At 38.4% G+C, this 25,073-nt stretch overlaps 1 protein-coding gene across 4 annotated transcripts in view; it reads left to right on the top strand.

The window, feature by feature from the left end:
• Positions 1 to 25,073, top strand: part of LOC148850382 (putative protein phosphatase 2C 12) — a 35,294-nt gene that overhangs the window by 2,763 nt on the left and 7,458 nt on the right. For 2 of the 4 annotated variants that reach the window (XM_088945442.1, XM_088945443.1), the window contains exons 3-5: positions 412 to 583; positions 5,706 to 5,859; positions 5,942 to 6,005. In XM_088945442.1, the coding sequence (XP_088801568.1) occupies positions 412 to 583; positions 5,706 to 5,859; positions 5,942 to 6,005 (390 nt within the window). The remainder of the gene's footprint in view (positions 1 to 411; positions 584 to 5,705; positions 5,860 to 5,941; positions 6,006 to 25,073) is intronic. The other 2 variants (XM_088945444.1, XM_088945445.1) reach the window with 1 other exon arrangement.

The raw sequence follows: 25,073 nt of genomic DNA, 5'->3' as shown, positions 1-25,073 counted from the left end.
GTTCCAGCTATTGGTCTAATGGCTAAGTTGCTTCCTATGTGGGCACTTCATAGTTTCTTGCTAGATATGTTTCAGCAATTATTCCTACTAGTGTTGTTTCATAGAAAACTATGCTCTTCTATCTTGCACACTCCTGTGAAGAAAATGTAAGGGCAACAAGCAAGAAGAGTACAGTGTACTAATGCACACTCCAGCTTGAAAGTGTACTTACTTGAGCTTTGACATTACTTGAGCTTTGACATTACTTGAGCTTTGACACGCTCAAGCTATTGCATGAGCATGATAATACATTTATTTTCTTGCTGCTAGCAGCATGATGAAAAATGTTATTAACCATAGCTGCCTGTTGCAATTATACTGTTAACCTTTCTATGTTTCTGTAGATTGATTGAATCACTACATTATTTGCAGCTATTTGATGGTCATAATGGGTCTGCAGCTGCTATATACACTAAGGAGAATCTGTTAAATAATGTTTTGGCTGCTATTCCTTCAGATCTAAGCCGAGATGAATGGTTAGGAGCATTGCCAAGGGCTTTGGTTGCAGGGTTTGTGAAGACGGATAAGGATTTTCAACAAAAAGGTACCAGTGTATTATTATATGTACTCTATTGTCATGACTTGGCAGTCACCAAATATCCATACATAACTTCTGATAAGAAGATTGTGCATTTTTTTGATCTCTTTCTTTTTAATTTGATGATTTTTTTTGGACAATGTGCTGCTAACCACATTGTCAGTGAAGTTACAGCCACCACTTTGAGGAATGACATCCACTGTGGGTGTAAATGACAATTCTTTAAGTGGTATACTGGTATTGGTGTTGGAGAAGTTTCATTACTAAAATGCATCTTGCTCATCTTAGAGTGTGAGGCTGGTTCAAAGCTGTGAGTGATGAGGTTACTGCAGTGCAAAAACTTAGTTGAGAAAGGGGGATGCATGGAGTGGTACAAACACCCTTAAAGATGGTTTTTCTACTCATGTATAGCTGTATAGGATGGCCACGTCTAAGGGAGCTTTAGTGCTGGAATGTTATGAAGCCTGGGCAAATGAGTGCTCTCATGTCCTAGATTCTGTCAAATGCTTACCGGATACAAAGTGGGTAGCCTCATAGCACTTCTTTTGCAACAAAATCACCTTAATTTGGGGAGTGAAGTTGTGAGGGCTTTGATAGCTGACCTGAGTGGCTGTGTCACATTTGTCTTTTTATAATTCTATTGTGGGATTTAAACCTGATTCCTTCCATTGGAAGTGGATATGGTCACCACATATGTTTCTTTTGAAGTTCACTCCCCCCTCCCCATGTAGACTGAGGTTATTGACAATGTCTTAACCATGGTTTGCAATTTTCTCCAAAACATAGCGAAACTTCCCTATTTCTCCAGGGTGTGCAATGGAAACAACCTGTTGAAAGCAGGAATAGAAGTGGAATTACTAGATTTATTTCTTTCTTATGCTTATTTATTTTATGGACTTATTGTAATTGGGTGATTTGGTCATGTGCCTATTTTAGTTTATTATAGGTCTTTTGTTACTGCCACCTTATTAGGGACCTTTTTAAATGTTTCACATATTTCAAGCAACTATATAAGAGAGTGGGGGCTCATTACGATACCCACAATCTGATATTCTTTATTTTTTTGAAAAGGTAAAGTATTAAATTATTATGCAAAAAGGATTGGAAGAGAGTTAAATGCTGAATTCAAGTGGGTAAGGAGTGCAAATGGGTTAGTTGACTCCCTTGCTAAACAAGGGACAACAAGGCAGCATTTGTTTTGGGCTTCTTTGTATCCTAGCATATGTTTTTTGGGGTAACACCCTGGTCATCAATTTGTACTGCTTTCCACACATAACTAATTAGTTAAATAAAATTATGTGCTGATAAAAAATATTATGCGAAAAAGATGTACGAGGATTATAACTTGATTCACCAGCCTATACAGGAGACTACAACTATTTTTAGCAAGATATTAACAAAAACAGTGTCAATACATCAGAGACTGAAGAGCTTGAGTTCTCAAATGTCCTGTCATTCCTCTCATCCTATGTGCACCACAAAACTGCCATTGGATTATGTTTGACATCGTTTTCCCCCCTGCTGTTGATACCTTCTATCTGCTAGCCTCAAAGAAAGATTGAATATGTTGTGTGGGAAGCATTCCACCCACTTGAAGATCTCAATTACAGTCCACCAGATTCTAGCTGCAAACTGACAATGTAAAAAAATGTGCTTTGCAATTTCTATACCTTCAAAGAAAAATACACAGCCCTCCTGGTCCAGCATCATTCCCCTTCTCAACAGTTTATCACTGGTCAAAAACTTTATAGCAACATTCCACACCAAAAGCTTTACTTTTGTGGAGACCCTGACAGCCAAATCCTTCTATCAGGAAACTCACTGTCATCCTCCTGTCTCAGATTCCTATAGAAGATTTTGCAGGAAAAAAACATTTTTTCTCCACACCCGGACCCTTGAGTCTGAGAGCCCTACCTGTGGGATGATGCCCTGAATTGGTTATAGCTGGTCCATCACTTGGTTCAACTCCCAATGATTTAAGTTCCTCCTGAAAATGGGACTCCATGCAACTGAGCCATTTGCCACTGAGTAATTACTCATTGATCATGGCCTCCATGTTCTGTGCTAATAGGAAGAGTAAAGGCAAAACCTCCATCAGTGGGAGCTGCCCATGTCATCTATCAATCCAGAACCTGGTTCTATCTCCTTCATGTACGATTTTCTATAATCATGGTAAAAATTAATATGACCTCACAATTTATGATATAGATGACCTTAAATAATCTCAGAGTGAAGGAGCCAAGATGTAAGAGTTAAAGTTGGTAAAGATGCCGATGTTGCATGGTAATAATTAGATGTTCCAATTGATGTTTATTTAAGCTTGATTCTTACTATCATTTGTAGTGTATAATGGGTTGCTATTATTTGATGTCTATTTAGGGGCCATTACTTGGTATGATGTGACATCTCAGGCTGAAAACCGTGAGACAGCAGGGTTTAAGTCTGAGAGTTGCCACTTTGTGCAAAAAGTGCCAAAGGTTAGGTCTGTATCCAATCCACCCTCACAAGCCGCCCCCCCCCCCTCCGGGACCAACATTTGGTTCTTTAACGTGAGGGCTCTTCTCTGATTTTTGATGAATTGGCTAACAAATCGGTACAAAAGAACTAGTTTCTAAGTTGTAGTGACTAAAAGCGAATTACATAACTACCATTAGGATCATGGTTCAAAGTTTCAATTTCGTCAGGGTTAATGGTCTTAGCTTTGATCATCTGATCTGAAGAAGGAAGATAATAAAAGCCACATGCTTATCTTACTGTCAAGTGGAAAAAGTGGCTCATTTATTTGTATATTCTTTATTCTATTTGAAGGTTTGGCTGAACTCTTTTCATTGGATACCCCTAAAAGTGGCTCAGAGTTTTGTCCACCTTTGATCATTGTTTCTCAAATTTTTTTTTTTTTTTGGATCAATAACACTTTCTTTAAATCATCAGTTGAAAATTTACAGGAGGAAGACAAACACACTTATCTTCCAAGAGCCACAAAGAGCCTCATGAAAGATCATTGTTTCTCAATTAGGTTATAAATCTTTTGTACATATGTTCATACTCAAGAAAAATTTGTTTTTTCGGGGTACCGATTTTTTTATTTTTGTTTTGATTGTAACATCATTTACTTAAGTATAATAATGAGAGGACTATTGTTGAATTTAAAGAGGATAACATAAGAGAGGACCTTACACAGATACTTGCTAAAACATTCAATACGATATATGCATCATTCTAAACTGTTATTACAGCAAAAATAATATATTTTGTCTTTACCTACCAAAAGGTAGGGGTGCAAATGGATTGGATTTTGATCTTATTTGAATTCAAATTCGATCTGATAATTTCGGATTCGGTTATATATTATCGAATCATTGGATCGAATCGGATCAGAAAATATGATCCGTTTGCTTACTGGATCGAATTTGGATATACCCCTGACTCGATCCAAAAAAAAATCCAATTCGATTATATATGCATTTTACAGAGATAGACACATAAAGTTGATTTTTTTAACCTATTTTTGTTTGGTGATAAGACAATAGAAACCTAATAGCTCCCTATCCCCTAAGCTTCCCTACCTACTCCCTAGTCCCTACCTTATCTGACAAATTGAATAGGACTGTCCGTCCTTCACTTTTTTGGTTTTCGATGATTCTTCTAATTCCCAAAGAAGAGAATCATTTCATCTTTCATCGCCATGTTACACCTTTAGAACTTCCCAACAAAGAGAGACATTTTATCTTTCATCCTTTAGAATGAAGAAAATCCAAAAACCAGAGTTGTTTTGTTCATCAACCAAATCAAAGAAAGAAGATTAGAAGAAAACCCTAATCGTTTTTCAGAAGAAAAAACAATCGATGCTTAATGGTTGAGAGTGCTGACCTTTCGGCTTTCTTCCATTTTTTGTTGAAGAGGAAAGAGGTGATATCATCCGGCTTCCATGGAACCTCTGTGAGCGCTCTGTTCTTTACGTTTTGCTGAATTGCTGTTCGCCCATTTGATTGTTTGCTCTAGCAAGTTGGGTATTAATTTTTCTAAGGATTTTTTGCAGTTTTCTTTTTGTACATACTGTAACAAGTTGGCATTTAGGTTTCTTGATTTTTTCAGTTGTCATGTTTTGTATCTCTTGAACTATCTGTTTGCTCTAAGGAGAAAAGTATATGATCAGGGAAGTATCTATTCTCAATAAGACAAAAAAAAAAGAAAAGAAAAACATGGATTTTGACCACAAACGTAAAGAACATCAATTCTGTGGAACCAGAGATTACAAGAGTAAGGTATGCATAAAAACTTTTCTTTTTCTTAAATACAGATGTAAGATAGCATTAACCCTTAATCCTAATCTCTTTTTTTCCTCTTATATGTTTGTTTTTTTTTTTCAACTTCAATCAAATTAAACGAATTGAATCAGATTTGTTATCGGATATCCGATACTTTCTCGAATTGAATTCAAATGGTTGTATTCTATATCCGATTGGATTCGAATCGAATTCAAATATAGGATACATCTCGTCAGATCGAATTCGGATATACCCCTATCCGAATTCGATTCAATCCGTTTGCATCCCTACCAAAAGGAAAACATAGAATTCTCAAATCTCTAAAATTAAAATCATTTCTAAGATTGATAATTTGATACAAAGGTTTCTTAAATTTCCAGTACAAGAGACCTTTAAGCTCTAAAAATGTATTTTATGAAATAAAACATAAATCTAATCTGTAACTGGACTTGTATCTTTGTTTTTTTTGTAGTCTATATGCAGTTAGCCCTCTGCTGCATGGAAAAAAAAGCCCTGCCTTTTCTCTTGTTATTTAGAAAACCAAACAATACTAAGTTGACACAGTTATGGATTTGATTATTGTTCACATGGCTAATCCATATGGTCGCTTCTCAGATGATGGATGGCAACATTATCCATTCACAGGCATATAAAGGAATGTTATCCATACAAGGCTTCTAGATATTTAGCTCTGAATATCTGCATCTTTCTTTATGTTCTAGTGTACTAATGGGGGTACTCTAATATATTTTGGTACATTATTTTTCTTCTTTGATATGCATCTGATTTCAGTAATGTCAGCTTTTGATTGCATTAAATGATCTTGTAGTTGTAAATTGATCATTTGATTATCTTTTCAGCTCAAAAATCTGGAACAACTGTCACTTTTGTGATAATAGATGGATGGACCATAACTGTAGCATCAGTTGGTGATTCTCGATGCATATTTGAATCTGCTGATGGTGTCATATATTCTTTGTCTGCAGATCATAGGCTGGAATGTAATGAAGAAGAGTAAGTGTACTTAATATTTTTTGACATTTTCCCACCACATATTGCTCTTTTATTAGAGTTTTACTTAGTACACGTTTAACAGGAGGGAACGCATAACTGCAAGTGGTGGTGAGGTTGGTCGGCTTAATACTGGTGGTGGCGCACAGGTATATTTCTTTGAGTGTGACATATCATCACCATCATCATCTAAGCCTTGTTTCAACTATATGGGGTCGGCTACATGAATCATGTTTTGCCATTTTGTTCTGTTCAGTGCCATATTATTCAATCGTTAAATTATGGGCACTTGAATCATTTCTTCTTACTTCCATCCAAGTCCTTTTGGTTTGCCCCTTGATGTTCCATCTTCTGTTATTACTTCCATCCAAGTCCTTTGAGTGCTGTAGAGAGACTGGGCCGAATGGGCCCTAGTGTCTATTTTGTGTTTCAGTAGTAGGTTATTTATTTTGTATGCTAATGGGCTTGTTAACTTCTTTTGAGTTATTTTAAGTTTATGCTTAGTTGGACGCCCCACTTAAGGTCTGATTTGTAATTAACCACATTAGTGAAGATTAATAAAAGGATTAGTGAGGGGAGAGAGGTGATTATTGGACCCTCTTCTCCTTCCTTTTCTTCTTCTTCTCCACCCCCTTCTTCTATTCTGCTGTTTTCTTCTTCCTTTCTCACCCTTTTACTTCTTTAATCAAGTTTCTTATCAGATTTAGAAGTCAGATTTACTTCTTGGTATTAGAGCAGGTTTTCCCTCTTTTTTTTTTTCTTTTCTCTTTTCCCATACACCCTTCGATTAGGAGTGTGTATGGAGGGATAAGTTCCTGATAGATCAAAGAATATTTTTGCCTAGTTGGTAGAGGGTTTGGAGAGTTAGGATCTAGCTGAAAACTGCCAAGAAGTGGAGCTGTAATTTTCTGCCCAAAATCCTAGCTGACTAGAGAGCTTTCAAGTTGCAAGTCAAGGATAAGATTTGGGTGTGGTGCTCAGGACTTGGGAGGTGTAGTTTGATCTCTAGAAGTGTGCGACTGAGACTTGTAGAGGTAAACTAGGATATCTCACAAGCAATAAGGTGAAACCCACAAAGACAGACCCTGCATATGAGAAATGGATGCATGAGAACTACACTGTTATTGGATGGTTGGTTAACTTTATGCAACCCCATATAAGTTAGCATTGTCTTTGGATGTCTTCGGCCAAGGAAATTTGGGACAATGTTACGGAAACATATTCATAGAATTTGAATGTGGCAAGAGTCTATAAGCTGAAAAGTGATGTGAAAAATCTGAGACAAGGGGAGAAGAGTGTAGTGATCTACTATTCCATGCTGAAATCACTATGGCAGGAAATTGATGTTATGGAGACAGTTGTTTGAGAGAGTACTAATGATGTAGAGACTTTTAGGAAATTGGTGGAACAAAACAGGGTGTTTGAGTTTCTTAAAGGACTCAACCTTGAGTTCAACATTACTAGACAAAATATTCTGGCGAAGGATGAGGTTGCTCTTGCTCAGGCATATGCTATGGTAAGAGGTGAAGAGAGTAGGCGATAGATGCAATTATAGAGTCCACCTACAGAACATTTTGCACATATTGGAATAAAGTCGAAAGGTCTGACCGAGAAGAAAGAAGTGATATGTGAATATTGCAAGAAACCAAGGCATACTAAGGACACTTGTTGGAAACTCCATCCTGTTCTTCTCTCGGACAGGTTTCGGAATAACATCAATTTTAAGAAAAATGGTCAGATAGAAAGGCCTAAGAATGCTAATGTTGCCACAATACTTGAAGGAGGGAACAAGGAGAGTGAAGAAAAGTCAATTATAACAACATCCTAAGAATGCTGACAACATTAAAGGCAGAGTTTGAGAAGTATGGGAGGTTACTGAATCACTTGGAAACCACTATAACAACATCCTACCCTTTTGGCAACACTTCATCATTTGCATTTTCTCACTCAGGTACTCGTGCCTCTGCAAATCATGCTTATGTTTCGAGTAATCATAAAATCCCTTGGATTATTGATTCCGGTGCATCAGATCATATGATCAGTCTATTTAACCTCTTTTGTTCCTATCAGCTCCTCTCCGGTAGAGAGAAGATATCTCTTGTTGATGGGTCTCTTGCTCCCCATCTCTGGCAAAGGAGATATCAAGACCTCTGACACACTTGTCTTATCCTCTGTTCTTCATGTCCCCAAGCTTAATACCAATCTTTTATTTGCTAGTAGCATGACTAAATCCATGAACTATAGCATAACCTTTTTTTCTACCCATTGTGTTTTTTAGGACCTAAAATTTCAAAGGACGATTAGGAGTGGCCATGAGGCGAATACAATATACTTGCTGGACACACTTGATTGGAGTCTTGGACCACCTAATGGAGTAGCTTTAGAGTTTGTTGTGTCAGAGTCTATTGATAGAGTCATGTTATGTCATTTGTGGTTTGGTCACTTACCTTTTTTAGCCTTGAGTCATTTGTTTCTCGATATGTTTAAGGGAATGTCTTTATCGAGTTTTCATTGTGAGTCTTGTAAACTTGCAAAGCATTGTAGACAATCTTATTCAGTAAGCAAAAAAAGATACATTTCTCCTTTTCATATTGTGCAATCTGATATGTGGAGGCCATATCATTTGCCTACTATGGGGGGTTATGGATATTTTATCCTCTTTATTGATGATTATTCTCGCTATACTTGGATTTATCTCATGAGATCCTGGGATGAAGTACCAACTATTGTGAAAGATTTTCATAAGCTTATCCTTACCCAGTTTAATACACGAATCAAAATATTTCGATTTGATAATGCTAAGGAATATTTTGAGAAGAACCTTTTATCCTACTTTGAGACCTTTGGGGGGTTATTCATCAGAGTTCTTGTTCCTACACTCCACAACAGAATGGAGTGGTGGAAAGGAAGAACCACCATGTGGTTTAGGTTGCTTGATGCCTTCTTTTTGCATCTCATGTTCCTATTAAATTTTGGGGGGATGCTATCCTTATTACCACCTTCTTGCTTAACCGTATGCCTTCTCGGGATTTGGGTTTCAAAACCCCGTTTAGCCTTCTCTTTCCGGACGAGGATCTCTTTTCTCTTCCTCTCCGAGTTTTTGGGTGCACTTGCTATGTACATGTTCATAATCATTAGAGACACAAATTTGAGCCTAAGGCACATAAGTGTCTTTGTAGGATATGCCTCCACACAAAAAGGATATTGTTGTTTTAGTTCGGCTAGTGGCACCCACTTTGTTTCTAGGGATGTCACATTTGCTGAGTCCATTCTTTCCTTTGGTATTCTCCTGAGGGGGAGCATCATGAGGAGCCATTTGTTATGTCTCCAATAGTTCCTCTTCCAGTTCCTTTTGAGTCCTCTACTGAGCCCTCTTCTTCTGATGCCTCCCCTTTCATTGTGTCTCCACCACATGTTCCTGCTCCCCCTCCTCCTCTAGCTCATCTTCATACATTTCCTTCACATCCTGTTCTCCAAAGGTGGTACCAGCAACAAAGATTCAGGCATGGGCAAATTGTTTCCACTCCTTCCGCAGAGCCTCTTGCACCTCCCATCACTACTAAGGTAACAGGCCAGCCCTCCTTTGACCCACCTATCTTCTCAGACCTTGACCTTCCTATTGCTCTTTGAAAAGGCAAGCGGAAGTGTACAACACATTGTATCTCCAAACACCTGTCCTGTAGCCTTCTAAACCCTACCTATTACTCTTTTCTTGCCTCTGTTTCTGCCTATGTGATTCCCAAGTCTATACTAGAAGCCCTGTTCAAACCTGAATGGAGGGATGCTATGATGACTGAACTTGATGCTTTGCATAAGAATCATACCTGGGATATTGTGGATTTGCCTGAAGGGAAGGAACCAATGGGTTGTAAATGGGTGTTCACCATTAAGTACCATTTTGATGGCACTATTGAGAGGTTTAAGGCTCGATTGGTTGCTAAAGACTACACTGAGATGTATGGTATTGACTACCTTGATACCTTTGCTCCTGTGGCCAAGATGACTTCAGTTCGGATTTTGTTGTCTCTAGCTGCTTCTTTTGATTGACCCCTTCACCAGTTTGATGTTAAAAATGCCTTTTTGAATGGAGACCTCTATGAATAGGTCTATATGTATTTGCCTCCAGGGGTGTATGGAAAGGAAATGCAAGGGAAGGTGTGTAAATTGCAAATATATATTTATGGTCTCAAATAGTCTCCTCAAGCATGGTTTTAGAGATTCAGAGCTGCTCTTGTATCCTTTGGTTACACACAAACCCAATCTGACCATACTTTGTTTCTAAAAAGAAGTAACTCTTTGGTGACTTTTTTGATTGCTTATCCGATGACATTGTGGCCACAGGTAATGACACCTAGGAAGTGATTAAGCTCACAAGATTTCTTAACTCTGAATTTGAAATCAAGGATTTGGGGGATCTCAGATATTTCTTGGGAATTGATGTTGCTAGATGCAATGATGGTATCTTCATTTTTCAACGCAAGTATGTTCTTGACCTCCTTGCAGAGACTAGTAAACTTGGTGCTAAACCAACTTCTACCCCTATAGATCCCAATCATAAGCTCTCTGCCACTAATTGTGAACTGTTGCCTGATAGGGGAGTGTTTTAGAGACTACTTGGGAAGTTGTTAATATCTTTGCATGACTCAGCCATATATTTCCTATGCGATAAGTGTTGTTAGTCAGTTTATGCATTCTCCCAGAGACACACATTTAACTGCTGTAGAAAAAGTTGTGTGTTATTTGAAAGGCATTCCAAGGAAAGGTATTCTATTTGTTAAACATGGACACACAAAGTTGGAAGCATACACTGATGCTGCTTGGGCTGGATCCTGGATGTATTGATGATAGGAGATCCATCTTAGGATATTGTGCTTTAGTGGCAGGGAACATTGTCTCATGGAGGAGTAAGAAACAATCTATAGTAGCTAGATTCTTAGCTGAAGCAGAATACAAGGCAATGGCACATGGGATGTCGGAATTACTGTGGTTGAGATCACTTCTAGAAGAGTTGGGTGTTGACTATGAAAAGCCAATGATGCTCTACTGTGACAACCAGGCTGCTACCAACATTGCATATAATCCTGTTCAACATGGCAGAACTAAACACATAGAGGTTGATAGACATTTTATACGGGAAAGAGTTGCTTCAGGAGAGGTTTGCTTGCCATTTATTTCGCCAGAAGAGCAATTGGCTGATGTCTTGACCAAAGGTGTTCCAAAAGGGAAGCTGGCACACTATATAAGCAAGCTGGCATGATTGACTGCTCAGTTTGAGGGGGAGTGTAGAGAGACTGGGCTGAATGGGCCTTAGTGTTTATTTTATGTTTCAGTAGTAGGTTATTTATTTTGTATGCTAATGGGCCTGTTAACTTCTTTTAAGTTATTTTAAGTTTATGCTTAGCTGGACGCCCCACTTAAGGGCTGATTTGTAATTAACCACGTTAGTGAAGATTAATAAAAGGATTAGTGAGGGGAGAGAGGTGATTATCAGATCCTTTTCTTCTTCTCCATCCCCTTCTTCTATTCTGCTGTTGTCTTCTTCCTTTCTCACCTTTTTACTTCTTTAATCAAGTTTCTTATCAGACTTAGAAGCCAGATTCACTTCTAGTGCCATAACAGATCACTTTTTCTAACAGGTGCTGTAAAAGGTCATCTATGCACATGACAAAACCATCTCAATCTACTTTTTCTCATTTTATCACCTATTGGAGCTACTCCTAGGTTCCTTCAAATGACTATTTCTGACCCTGTCTTTTCTATTTTACCAATAATCTATCTAAGCATTCACATTTCTTCCACAATCATTTTTTGGACATGTTGTTTTTATCTGTCCAACACTCTCCATACAACATATTTGGCCTTACAACTGTTTATAGAATTTTACCTTTAGCCAAAGTGGCACTCACCTATCACATAAGATGCACCCTTCTGTTTTGCTCATCCTGCACTAATTCTTTGGATGACATCCTCCACAATCTCTTCTTTGTTATGAATTATTGAACTTTGAACCAAGGTACTGGAAGGGGTCACATTGATAGGCGGATGGGGCGAACCGGTCTGTATCGTTGGGCACTGCTATTTTTTTAGTTTTCTTCAAACCTGTTCAAGGGGGTTAGTATAAGGCTTGTCTACCCCCTGAAACAGGTCAACCCTGACACCACGCTTAAAGTGGCATATTGGTGGGTCATCGATACGATACGTATCGGCTGATATGGGCTGATAGTAATACATTGTGAAATATCACTTCTTGTCCTAAGTGTATCCTGGCTTGCACTGCTATTGTTATTTAATTTACACTGCATATATTTTGTTTTGGTCCTAATTATTTTAAAACCTCTTGTTTCTAATGCAGTTGTCCATGAACCTAATTAACTAATTTTGCATTTTATCTTTTTTTTTTAACCAAAAAGGGGCTTGTCTCCTACTTTTTTTTGATAAATCTAATTTTGTATTTTATCCTTTAGTTATTTTAATTATGTAGTTGAATACTTTTCCTTGTAGACGGATTCAAAAACAAGTTCATTAGTTATGTTTTTCCCAAGTGGCTCTATATTTTGGATGTTCTTTCCTCCCTGAAATTGTTGATATCATAGTTCATATCCAACCACAAGTAACTTTTGTACTTAATAATTACACCTTGTACAACATGAACATGATTTATGACATCCATTGGATTTAGAGATATGAGAAGAGAATGGATTGATCTAGCACCAAATAATGATTTTATACTATTTTCTTTTGGGAGTTCAGCTCAAACCATCTTATTCAACTCAACTCAACTAAATAAATCTTTATTCCAACTGTATAGGGATTGGGGTCGTCTACATGAACCTTATTTTGCCATTCTATTTTATCAAGGGTCATATCCACTTTTAAATAGTTAGACCCCAAAGGTCATTTCTAAATACCACATCTTGTTTAATTTTTGTGCTTCTCTTTCTCTTTGTAAACCATCAACTTGCATCAGATGACTTCTTATTGCAGATTAAAATTGTATTGCTATGAAAAATTTAGGTGGTGTTCAGTTCATCGTTCAGAACAAGGGTGGTGTGGTTCCAAAACCATACCAATACTTTTTGAAAATGGTGTATTTTTTTGAACCACAAAATGCAAAAGAGGCTGTTCTGTTCATGGTTCATTTTTTGAACCATGGTATGTGAACATTGATTATGTGATTCATATGTACATGCACTTTTCACTATTTATTTTTAATTGTACAGTCATCAAATGGAAACATTATGCCTTGAGCCATATTGGTTTATTAGACTCACCATATACTTTTTTATGTCATGCTTTTTTTTTTAAACCATGGTTATTGGTTGAGAAAGCTATAATAAGTTGTGTTCAAAAATGACTATTTTTCTGGTTCTGGAACTATATTGTTGGTTCCAAAACCTTCAATAATACAAATGGCATGCAAAACGCTGGTTGTATTCGTGAACTAAACAAAACATGAACACAAATATGAAAAGAACACCCCCTTAACTGTTTGATCATGGAAATGTAACCTATTAACAGCAATAAAAAGGAACAAATAGAGAGGAGAAAGGAGAGAAGAGAGAAGAGAGAAGAGAAGAGGAAGAAAAGAATTGAGAGCCAAGAGATAGGCTGGTGGCACCTATGGTGGTATTTATAGTAGGGCAGCTATACAACAGGAAATAAAAGAGCAAAAAATCATTAGTGCCCCTATGACACATATAATGATAAATACACAACACTGCCCCTCAAGTTGGGACATAGATGTCTATCATGCTCAACTTGTCACAAAGATCATTGTGCCACAAGTGGTGAAACCCCTTTGTAAACAGATCTACTAGTTACTCTTTGGAACTGGACATAAAGAGTATACACTTCCCTACTTTAAGCTTCTCTCTAATAAAATGTTTATCCACCTCTATGTGTTTTGTCCTATCATGTAAAATTGGGTTGGCTGCAATATTAATGGCAGCATTGTTGTCACAATGGAATGACATAGGACCATTGACACCAAATTCCAACTCTCCCAACATATTCTTTATCCACAAGATCTCTGCAATTCCTTGAGACATGGCCTTATGTTATCTCTCACAAAGGTACAATACCCATTGGTAGACTGTCTATCATCAACTGACCCAACCAAGTCAAAATCAATGTATACCTCAACTCTTAAGTGACCATTCTTCTTGAATAACAACCCAATTCTAAGAAACTTCTTGAGATACCTGAGGACTCTCTCTATAGCCTCTAAGCAAGCATTCTCAGGGGCATGCATAAACTGGTTAGGTATGCCAACAACATAGGCAATATCAAGCTGGTTATGGATAAGTATGTCCCCACAAGTCTTTGGTACTATTTAACATCCTTCGTAAGGTCACTATTACATTCACCTAGCCTGTGATTTGGGTCAATGGGGGTGTCAGTAGGCTTTGACCCTAGCTTACCTATGTCTTCCAAAGATTTAGGATGTATTTCCCTTGTGAAATGAAGATCCCTTCTTGAGAGTGGGCAACTTCAATTCCAAGGAAATAAAATAAGGGCCTTAGATCCTTCACTTCAAACTGAGTAGACAGGAGCTTCAGTTTCTGCATTTCTGAGATCCAATCACTTGTGATCACTTCTTGATAGTGAGAAACTTCTTCAGTTTCCTTTGTAAATGAAGATCCATTCTTGAGAGTGGACAACTTCAATTCCAAGGAAATAACGTAAGGGCCCTAGATCCTTCACTTCAAACTTAGTAGGCATGAACTTCTTCAGTTTTTGTATTTCTGAGATCCAGTCACGTGTGAGCACTATGTCATGAACATACACTATTAATACTACAATCTTTCCCTGCCCTCTCTTCACAGAAGTGTGTGGTCTACTCTGACTAGTATTGCTTGAACCCTATCTGTTGTACAACCAAATGAAACTTATTGAGCTAAGCCCTTGGTGAATATTTCAACCCATATAGAGACTTCTTTAACTTGTAGATCTTTAATTCACTGCCTTCAGCACAAAAGCCAAGAGGCTGAACCATATATACCTCTTCCTCTAAGTAACCATTCAAGAAGGTATTCTTGATGTCTAGCTAATGGAGGTCCTAGTCTAGGTTAGTTGCTTAAAAAAGTAGAACTCTGATAGAATTCATTTTGGTTATAGGGGCAAAAGTCTCTGCATAGTTTACTCCATAACCTATGTGAACCCCTTTGCTACTAACCGGACCTTATTCCTCTCCACTGTATCATCTTCCTTGTGCTTCATTGTGAACACCCATTTACATCCTACAGGTTCTTTTCCTTTTCGAAGGTCCACCAATTCTCACATACCATTCTTATGTAGTGCGTTGATTTCTACCTTCATGCATTTGTCCATTTAGGAATAGATAAGGCCTTTGCAACACTTTTGGGAATGGAAACATTGTCAATGGAAGAAAAAGAAGGCACAAAAGGAGGGTGAGATATTTTATAGGAAACATAATGTGGTATGGGATGATTAGTGGTACAAAATTTGAGACCTTCCTCTTGGCAATAGGAAGGTCCATATCACTAGTAGTAGAGGTATCACTATCAATGGGGTTAGAGATATCAACAGGGATAAGGGTACTTGGTTGAGGAGGATCTTCCCTTGGAGAGTTTGATGATATTTCATTGCATGGTTTCAAGCTGTTCCGTAGCTCTTGGATTTTGTTGACCCTTGCAATGGTGGAGAAACACAAAAGGAAGGAGGATTAGGAAAAGAAGGAAGCTGAACCTAAACTGGTATCTACTCAACCCTACTCTCCCCCTGAGGAGAAACAGGAAAGAAGGGTTTAGTTTCAAAGGACACATCCATAGAAATATAATACTTACAGGAAACTGGATCAAAGCATTTGTACCTGCTTGAGAAGAGCGATAGCCAAGGAAAACACAAGGGATAGCTTTAGGATCAGGCTTACCACGAGTAGGGGATAGATCATGGGCAAAACATTGGCATCCAAAGACATGCATAACAATGGAACTTTAGGAAGCAAGAGTTGGTGTGGGGTCTTGTACTGTAACAACTGAGAAGGCAACGATTGATAACATATGTGGCAAATAAAACATTTATCTAAAAACTCTTGGGAACATGCATGTGTATTAACATGCCCCGAGCAACTTCAAGGAGATGAGACGTGTGCAATAACATCCAAAAACACTTGGTCATAGTGGGGAATTTCTTTGTCACAATGTAAATATGTTCTAGATTTGTTGGATGAGACAAGACCGTTAGGAGCCAAGCCAGTTGACACTCCCATGGATCCTAATGTGAAGATGATTGATAGTGGGACTTGCCAAACCTGGGGAACTCATACATGCATGTAGGACTTACACACGAGTTGGGCACCACCTTTAACCAAAGAGCTCAAGCCATTTAGTTGTGGACCAATCCCTGTCATCTCTACAGCCTTACCCAAAACAAAGAAGCTCACATCTCCCTTGTTTTATCCCCTTCCCACTCTCAGGTCAATTGGAACCTAGACCTTAGAAGACCTTTGAGAGAAAATGAACTTGATGAAATAAATAAATTTTTATACACTCTCAGAGAAGTGTACCTCTCCCCAAATACCCTTGACACTCGAGTCTGGACCCTACACCCAGCCGGTAAGTTTTCAACTGAGTCCTGCTTCAGGGCTCTAATCAAGGAAGAACAGACAACTGTCCAATTCCCTTTCAAGAGAATTTGGTGCACACACAATCCCTCTAGAGTTTTTTCGTGTGTGTGCGTGGGAAGATTAACACTTCTGATCTCCTTCAGAAAAAGAACTATGGAAGGTCCTATTTATCCCCACATGTATGCTGCTTCTGCTTAAAAGCTGGGGAATCATCCAATCACATACTGATTCACTGTGAGGAAACTAGGAAATTTTGGATTTTCTTTCTCAATCTTTTCAGTTATAGTTGGACCTTCCCAGACATGTGATAGATTGTCTCAGACAGTGGACAGCAAGAGGGTTAAGCAAAAGAGTGAGGACTCTGTGGCTTTTAGTAATAGTAGCACATGCTATCCTTTGGACCATCTGGGAAGAGAGAAATAACTGCATTTTCAACAACAGAAAAAGAAACTATGAGGAGCTCTTGTCTATCATTTCCTATAGATGTTTCCTTGGGACTTCCAACTCAGATTTTTTTAAAGGAGTTTCTATTTCTGATCTTCAAAGAAATGCTGCAACAGGAATTGGTGGATTGTTTAGAAGAAGAGATGGTACAATTAATTGGGCCTTCAGTGGACTGATTGGGATAGCCTCTTCAACAAAGGCTGAAGTTATGGCAACATTAACTGGAATCAGGATAGCAAGAGGTCTTGGCTACCAGAACATACTCATAAAAGGAGATTTGGCAAATACCATCAAGTAGCGGTGAGAAAAAAGGAGGGGTATGAGGGGTAAATTTAATCACCTTTCCATGGAGGCTCTCCCCTGGCCACTCTCTGACCATAGGCCAATTTGTCTAGATAGTAATGGAATTCCTCCTAAGCCTTCCCCGTTCAGATTTGAGAACCTCTGGCCGGAAGAGGAAGGTTTTGTAAGTATGCTTGAATCCTGGTGGCTGCAGCTTCATTTCGAAGGATCAACAAGCTTTAGAATTAGTAAGAAGCCAAAGTGCCTCAAGGAGAAGTTAAAAACATGGAGAAAGTTGGTTTTCAAAGGAGTAGGGGTAAGGAAGAAAGAATGCCTGGATATAATTATGGAGGTGGATAAGGCAGAAGAGGAAGGGCAAATTTCAGAAGGGGATAAAGAAAGAAGGAAAGCAAAATATGATTTTGACAAACTTGCTTTTCAAGAGGAGATGAAATGGAGAGAGATCTAAATGTCTGTGGCTGAAGGGTGGTGACAAGAATACCAGATTCTTCCACAAAGTAGCAAGTGTCAGAAGAAGAAAAAATGTGATAAAAAGGCTGGTCATAGATGAGGAAGTGGTGGAGGAAGAGGGGAGGATCAGAGAAGCAGCAGAATGCTTCCTTTTTTTTTTTCTTAAACTCTACAAAGAAGTTTGGAAGAAAAGACCCAAGGTAGATGATCTGGTTTTAACAGTTTACCTCAAGAACAAATGAAAAATCTGGAGAGGGCATTCACTGAGCAGGAGGTCTGGGAAGCAATTAAAGATATGGAAGGAGATAAGGCACCGGGACCTGATGGATTCACTGTGATGTTTTTTAAAAAGTGCTGGGGTTTCCTGAAAGAAGATATAATGGCTGTTTTCTCAGAATTCCATGCTTCAGCTGCATTTGAGAGAAGTCTCAACTCCACTTTTATTTCTCTAATCCCAAACAAGAAAGGAGCTGAAGAATTAAAGGACTTTAGGCCGATCAGGCTTATTGGGAGTATATACAAAATTCTTTCGAAAGTTTTAGCTAAAAGAATGAAGCCAGTCATGGGGCATGTTATTTCAGAATTCCAAGGTGTATTTGTTGAGGGGAGACAAATGGTAGGTGGTGTGTTTTAATTGCAAATGAGATGATTGATTCCCGGATTAGAAGTGGGAGAGCAGGTTTGCTATGCAAAATGGATCTTGAAAAAGCATATGACCATGTGAATTGGGATTTTTTAGATTACATTTTAAGGAGAACGAACTTCAGTTCCAGGTTGAGGAATTGGATGAAGGTGTGTGTAACTACTCTCTCTTTCTCGGTTTTGGTGAATGGGAGGTCTTGTGGTCATTTTAGGAGTTCAAGGGGCTTAAGGCAGGGGGACCCCTTGTCTCCTTTGCCATTTTTATGTGTGATGGAAGTATTAGGGAAACTGACTTGGAAAGCAGTGACAGGGGGTTTCTTGGAAGGATTCAGGGTGGGAGAAAACAGGTTGGAGGTCCCCCTTTTACAGTTTGCAGACGACCCAATTTTTATTTTTCTGCAATGCATCTGGGGAGCAAATTGACATTTTAATGGCCATTCTCTGGTGGTTTGAAGTGGTTTCAGGGCTTCACTTGAATGTTCACAAAAGTGACCTGGTGGCAGTGGGAGAGGTTCAAGAGCTGCAATCTTGGGGATTTAAAGTTGGTAAGTTCCCCTTAAAGTATTTGGGAATGTCTTTAGGGGCTAAGTGCAATTCCAAGTCTATTTGGGATCCAATTTTGGAGAGGATTGGAAGAGGTTGGCTGGATGGAAATCGAGGTACCTATCAAAGGGAGGTAAGGTCACCCTAATCAAGAATGTCGTCTCATCCCTACCTGTTTTCTTGCTTTCCTTATATCCAATTCCAGCTGGAGTTGCAAACCAGATTAAGAGGAAAATAAGAGAGTTTGGGTGGGAGAGCAAAAAAATTCATTTAGTTAACTGGGGAAAGGTGTGTAAACAAAAAAGGAATGGAGGGTTGGGAATAAGAAGAATTCGCGAAATGTATTTAGCCTCACTTGGCAAGTGGTTTAGGAGGTTTGGTAACCAAAGGAACTGCTTGTAGAGGAGAGTAATTGAAGCAAAATATGGTACAAGAAGTGAAGGTTGGGTCCCTGGTGATGCAAATCAGTTGTATGGTTGTTCAGTTTGGAAGGGAATTGAAAAAAGCTATAATGCTTTCAGCAAGGAAATCAAATTTGTAGTGGGAAGGGGTACTAGAGTTAATTTCTGGTTGGATCGTTGGTGTGGTAACAATACGCTAAAGGATGACTTCCCAGGATTATTTGCAATTGCAACAAACAAGGAGATCAAAGTAGCTGAATATGTCCAGTCTCAATGGGATGCTTGTCTGGAATCCTCTTTTCAGAAGGGTTTTGAATGATTGGGAGGTCGAACCATTCAGTAGGCTTCTTCAAAGGTTGTATAACACTCAAATCGACACCAATGCAGAAGACGAAAGGTTTTGGGTTGCAGATAGCAAAGGCCAGTTCTCGGTGAAATCTTTCTATGGTAAACTGGCCCAAGAGGAAGAAGATCTGGAATTTCCTGTGCATGTAATATGGTGCAGACACATTCCATCGAAGGTCTCCTTTTTTTATTTGGGCTGCTTACCTGAATAAGATTCCTAAAAGAGACAACTTGATTAGGAGGGGTATGGTGATTGATTCTAAAAGATGTGTCTTATGCATTGTAGCTTCACTTACAAATGGGTGAGGATTCTCAGAACTTTTGCAATCAGAAGTTGCTGCCCAGAATCAATGGCTGATTTCGTCAACAACTGGAGGCTACAAGGTCTAAGCAAGAAAGGGAAAGTTCTATGGTATCTGATTCCAGGTGTTGTGTTATGGTTGATATGGCAAAGAAAGAAACTCAAGGATATTAAAAAAAAAGCTGTCAAGAAGAGGAAGTGGGGCAAAAGATAGTGGCGAAGCTATTTTCCTGGTCTTCGATTCAGCTTAAAGTTGACAGTTCTTTTCACAGTTCTCTTTTTGACTTTGAATGTGTATTTGTATCTCCCAATGGTTTTGTAGTTTGAGTGCTGTCTTTATACCTCCATTGTACAGCCTCTGGTTGTATTTTTCCTCTTAATGAATTGATACTGTGCTTCTAAAAAAAAGTCTCATGGGAGTGGATTTCAAAGTAAATGGAATGTACTCTTAGTTGATTTTATTGATGATACATAATGCCCACTATCAGAGAAGGCATGTGCAGAACCGGATGTTTATCCAAAGTTGAATAGGTAGACATGACAATCTGATGAAATGATTTGGCCTTTCTGTCCAATCCTAAGCTAAAATGCCTAGGGGTACTGGTGGACTACTTGGAATAGAGAAGATGGTTGAACTTCTGGGACTGGGAAGTGAGAATAGTAGCTAAAACAGTTTTCAGCATGCATGGTTCTTAGAAACGTTGATTTGGTCAAAGTTATTGTTTTAAGCTCATTTTGATTTAAAATGGTTGTACAAGATAATTTAGAATCATTTACTTTTAAATTTCTGATTTTTACACTTTTTTTTATTTGAATAAGTCAAGTGGTCAATCTTGATAGTTGAAATGTTTAATCCATGACCCAATAACCAGAGCAGTTTTGCATTTGATTCAAGTCTGACAACAATGGGACAGAATAAGCTACATTTGATATCACAATTATCATCACAAGTGTTGTTGATATCAGATCAAGTTAAAGTGTTCTGCATAAATGATATTTGTTTTTTTGATGAATAACTTAATTCAAATTTTATTAAAATAATGAAATATTAGAATATATACAAAAGCATGGGCCCTTCAATTTAGGCTGGCTCAGCTGCCTACACCACCCTTTTAACTACTTTTAATCCCCTAACAAATGAATGATATTAAATAAAATGTAAATCAATTTAACTTTTTTTTTGTTAGATTAGAAACACCACTCCAAAATATTTAAAGATAGTATATGGGATATAAATAGAACTAACCAGTTTATTAGAAAAAAGGCAGTTAATGAAAAAAACTGTCAATAAAATGGAATCTTCCATTTGTTCTTTTACATAGGGTTTACTGAAATAGTATCTGAATCTAATCAGTATCCAACCAATCAGATTCTATTCTAATTCGAGTATTAATTGGGTGGAAATTTGATTTAAGTATATCTGATCTGAACCCAACTCATTGATGGGACTATGTCAGGGGAGAAGTAATTGGGTTGTGGCCCGACTTATTATGTTCCTCTGGATGGAGGGTTGTGATGATAAACTACATTCTTATGAGTTTAATGTGAGATTAAACCATAGAAAATGAAAGATATAAGAAAATATCATTTCAGATGCTACATATGTAATAGAAATATATGCAATTTCAAGTCCAATTCCTTGTGCACTGAGCTGCCCTTTTATGACATTTTCAAGATTCTGATTGATTGATGAGTTGTGAAACCTAGCTTATGGTTACCATTGAAGTTTCATGGTCTCTTATGGTTTCACAGGTATGGGAATTGGACTCTATGGTAATGTAATACAAAATGGTAGCATGCTGGTACATATTCAAATAATAATTTTAGGTTGTGCCTGGTACTAATGCCACTTCTACTTGCAACGTTTTAGGTTGGTCAATACAAATTTTTGAGAAATTGTCTTGGTGCGTCACATCATATAACCACTTCCACTAAAAAAATATAAGCACTGGATTGGGTGTTGGCATTTATAGTAGAAACACCAAATTTGTTGTTTCTTGAAGAAACAACAATGGTATCAAATGTTGTATTGATAATTCAAAACATTTGTGGTAGAAAATAATACTCATATTTGCATTGACCAACCTAAAAACGTTGCAAGTAGAAGTGGCAATGGTACCAAACACAATCTTAGAGAGTGAATTATCACCACCAAATGCATTGCTATAGAAGTTGACAACCTTCTCTCTTTCTCTTTCTCAATGCTTTTGAAGTGATTGTAGAGGAGATGGGCCCATAGACTGTCATTTCATGTTATGTTATTCTGGGCCTTATTTTGGGCCCATACTCTGTAATGTTCTGTTTTTTGTAATTTCTTGCCCACTCAAGGGCCTCTCTATAATATTTCAAAGATTAGCTTAATAAAATGTTTAGAGTGTTAGAGGGAGGTTTAGTTCGAACCTCTCACTCTCTAACTCTCATTGCCGCCAGCTCTCTCTCTCTCTCTCTTCTTCCTCTTAATCATCTCTTGTTTGTTTATTTTCTGGTTTGCATCTAATCTCAAGCTGTTCCATATATCAAGAGGACTGTTTTTCAACTTGGTATCAGAGTGGGCCATTGCTTGGCGTGACCCTCATGTGGTTCTAGTTCAGCCAACTGCATGAGGAGGTTCTAGGGCTGAAAATTTACAGTCATTCGCTTGGTTCTTGGAGGTCATTGGAGGGTGCCCAAGTCTCTACACACTTGGAGAAGGGTTCGGTGACCAGGAAGAATCAGAGAGCAAGGTGTTCAGCCTGATTTGAAATCAGAGAAAAGGATTTCGAAATTATCTCAGAGAGCAAGGTGTTCGGCCTGGTTTGAAGTTCAAATAAGAGATTCTCTTACTGTAAGTTTTCTCAGTTTTTTGCTGGGTTATTTTTGTTGCTTGGGAGGACTGTTAAAGCATTCAAACCCCTCCTCCATTCTGCCCTACTGTTGCTGGACTGATTCAACTCAGAAATTTCTGGGTTATTTTGGAAGAGCAGTTTGGCTGTTATTTGACTGCCAAGCTGCTGAAACTGATTTGGACTAAGTGGTACTAGTCTCATTTTCAGCCCGACCTCTTCTTGGACCTATACAAAACACTATTGAAGTGGTTTCTTCTAGTTAACAGTAGGTTGTTAACTACTGCACACTAAGTGTTTGACAAAAGATCTCTTAAGGACTGTGGACTTTTTTTCCCTTCTCTTTGGTACAACGGTTGTTGGGGACCTGAAATACTTTGTGATTGGGGGTTTGTTGGTTGTCCCTTGAAGGCTGAAATAGTATAGAAAGAGCTACCACCGAGCTGGACTGTCACAACTATCAAGATTGAACTGATTCCGTGAGCTGGTTGTTGTTGCCTATTCAGCTAAAACTAAGCTCATCAAGAACCCCAGCACCATGGAAAACTTATTAAAATCCTAATTGAAGCCTTTGCATGATGGATTTCTCAAACCTTGAAAACAAGAATGCTGCTGAATATGGACAAACTTTGGGAATCCCAACCGATTCTATGTTGGCTGTAACTACGGTTAAACTTGATGGGACCAACTACTTGGCCTTGTCACAATCAGTGAAAATCCATATTTGTAGCAGAGGAAAATTGGGTTTTATTTCTGGGAGCAAGAAAGCTCCTCCAGAGGATGATCCATCTTATGAGAGATGGATGCAAGAAAACTACACAGTGATTGGGTGGCTTGTGAATTCAATGCAGCCACAGATTAGTTAACATTATCTTTGGATGAACTCGGCTAAGGAAATATGGGATAGTGTTGTAGAAACTTCTCCCAGAAGTTGAATGTTGCCAGAGCCTACAAACTGAGAAGTGATGTGAAGAATCTAAGGCAAGGGGAGAAGTCACTCGCAGCATACTTCTCAACCCTGAAATCTCTATGGCAAGAGATTGATTTGATAGAGGCTGTGACATGGGATACCCCTAATGATGCTGAAACATACAGGAAATTAGTTGAAAGGAACAAGGTCTTTGAGTTCTTGACAGGGCTAAATTCTGAATATGACATCACAAAGCAAAACATTTTGTCCAAGGAAGATGTTTCATTGTCTCAAGCATATGCTTTGGTCAGCAGTGAAGAGAGTAAGAGGCAAGTGCAGGTTCAAGGAGTCAGTATCAATGATCATTTTGCAAATATGAGAATTAAACCCAAAAGGGTTACAAGAGCTCCCAGTGGCACAGGAAAGAAGGAGGTGGTGTGTGAATATTGCAAGAAATCGAAACACACCAAGGACAAGTGCTGGAAATTGCATCCCAGTCTTGTCCCTATCCGATTCCAGAAGAAGAATGATAGTAGAAAGACAGAAAGTGCACATGCAGCCACAAGTACAAGTACAGATACAGAGGTTGAGTCTGCCAGTGCACAGTTGGCAGCCATGAAAGCTGAATATGAGAAGTTTGGATAGATGATCAGCCAACTTGAAGGTGTAACTTCATCATCCAACCCTTCTGGAAGTCCTGCACCACCGCATTTGCTCACTCAGGTATAAGGGCTTCTGCTAACCATGCATCCACCTCAGGTAATCCCAAGACCCCTTGGATCATAGACTTAGGTGCTTCTGACCACATGACCAACCTTTCCACTTTGTTTGTTTCATATGATCTGCTTCTTGGTCGTGACAAAATCACCTTAGCTGATGATTCTCTTGCCCCTATTTCTGGCAAGGGAATTGTTAAGCCTACAGACTCCTTACTCTTATCTTCCACTCTTCATGCACCTAAATTAAATACCAACTTATTATCTGTAAGTAGCTTGACTAAGTCATTGAATTGTTGTGTAACCTTTTTCCCTTCTCATTGTGTGTTTTAGGATCTGAAGTCTCGGAAGGTGATTGGGAGTGGCCATGAAGCGAATGGAATATACTTGCTCGACACCCTCGACCAATGCTTTGATCATCCCAAGAATGTTGCTTTTGGTTCTACTTCTTTAGAGTCTGTTAGTCAAATTATGTTGAGTCATTGTCGATTGGGTCATTTACCTTTTTCTGCTTTAAGTCATTTACTTCCCAAACTGTTTAAGGGAGTCAGTGTGTCCAGTCTCAATTGTGAGTCATGTCAGTTGTCAAAGCATTGTAGAAACAATTACCCTGTGAGCAATAAAAGATCTTTTCCTTTTCATATTGTGCACTCTGATGTGTGGGGGCCTTACCACTTATCTTCTATGGGGGTCTACAGATATTTTATCATGTTTATTGATGACTTTTCTAGATTCACTTGGATATACTTAAT

The sequence above is a fragment of the Nelumbo lutea genome, chromosome 5 (assembly GCF_056320005.1).
Source record: "Nelumbo lutea isolate HS-2025 chromosome 5, American lotus-T2T, whole genome shotgun sequence".
Lineage (NCBI taxonomy): Eukaryota > Viridiplantae > Streptophyta > Magnoliopsida > Proteales > Nelumbonaceae > Nelumbo > Nelumbo lutea.
This window is presented reverse-complemented; position numbering and strand designations above follow the sequence as displayed.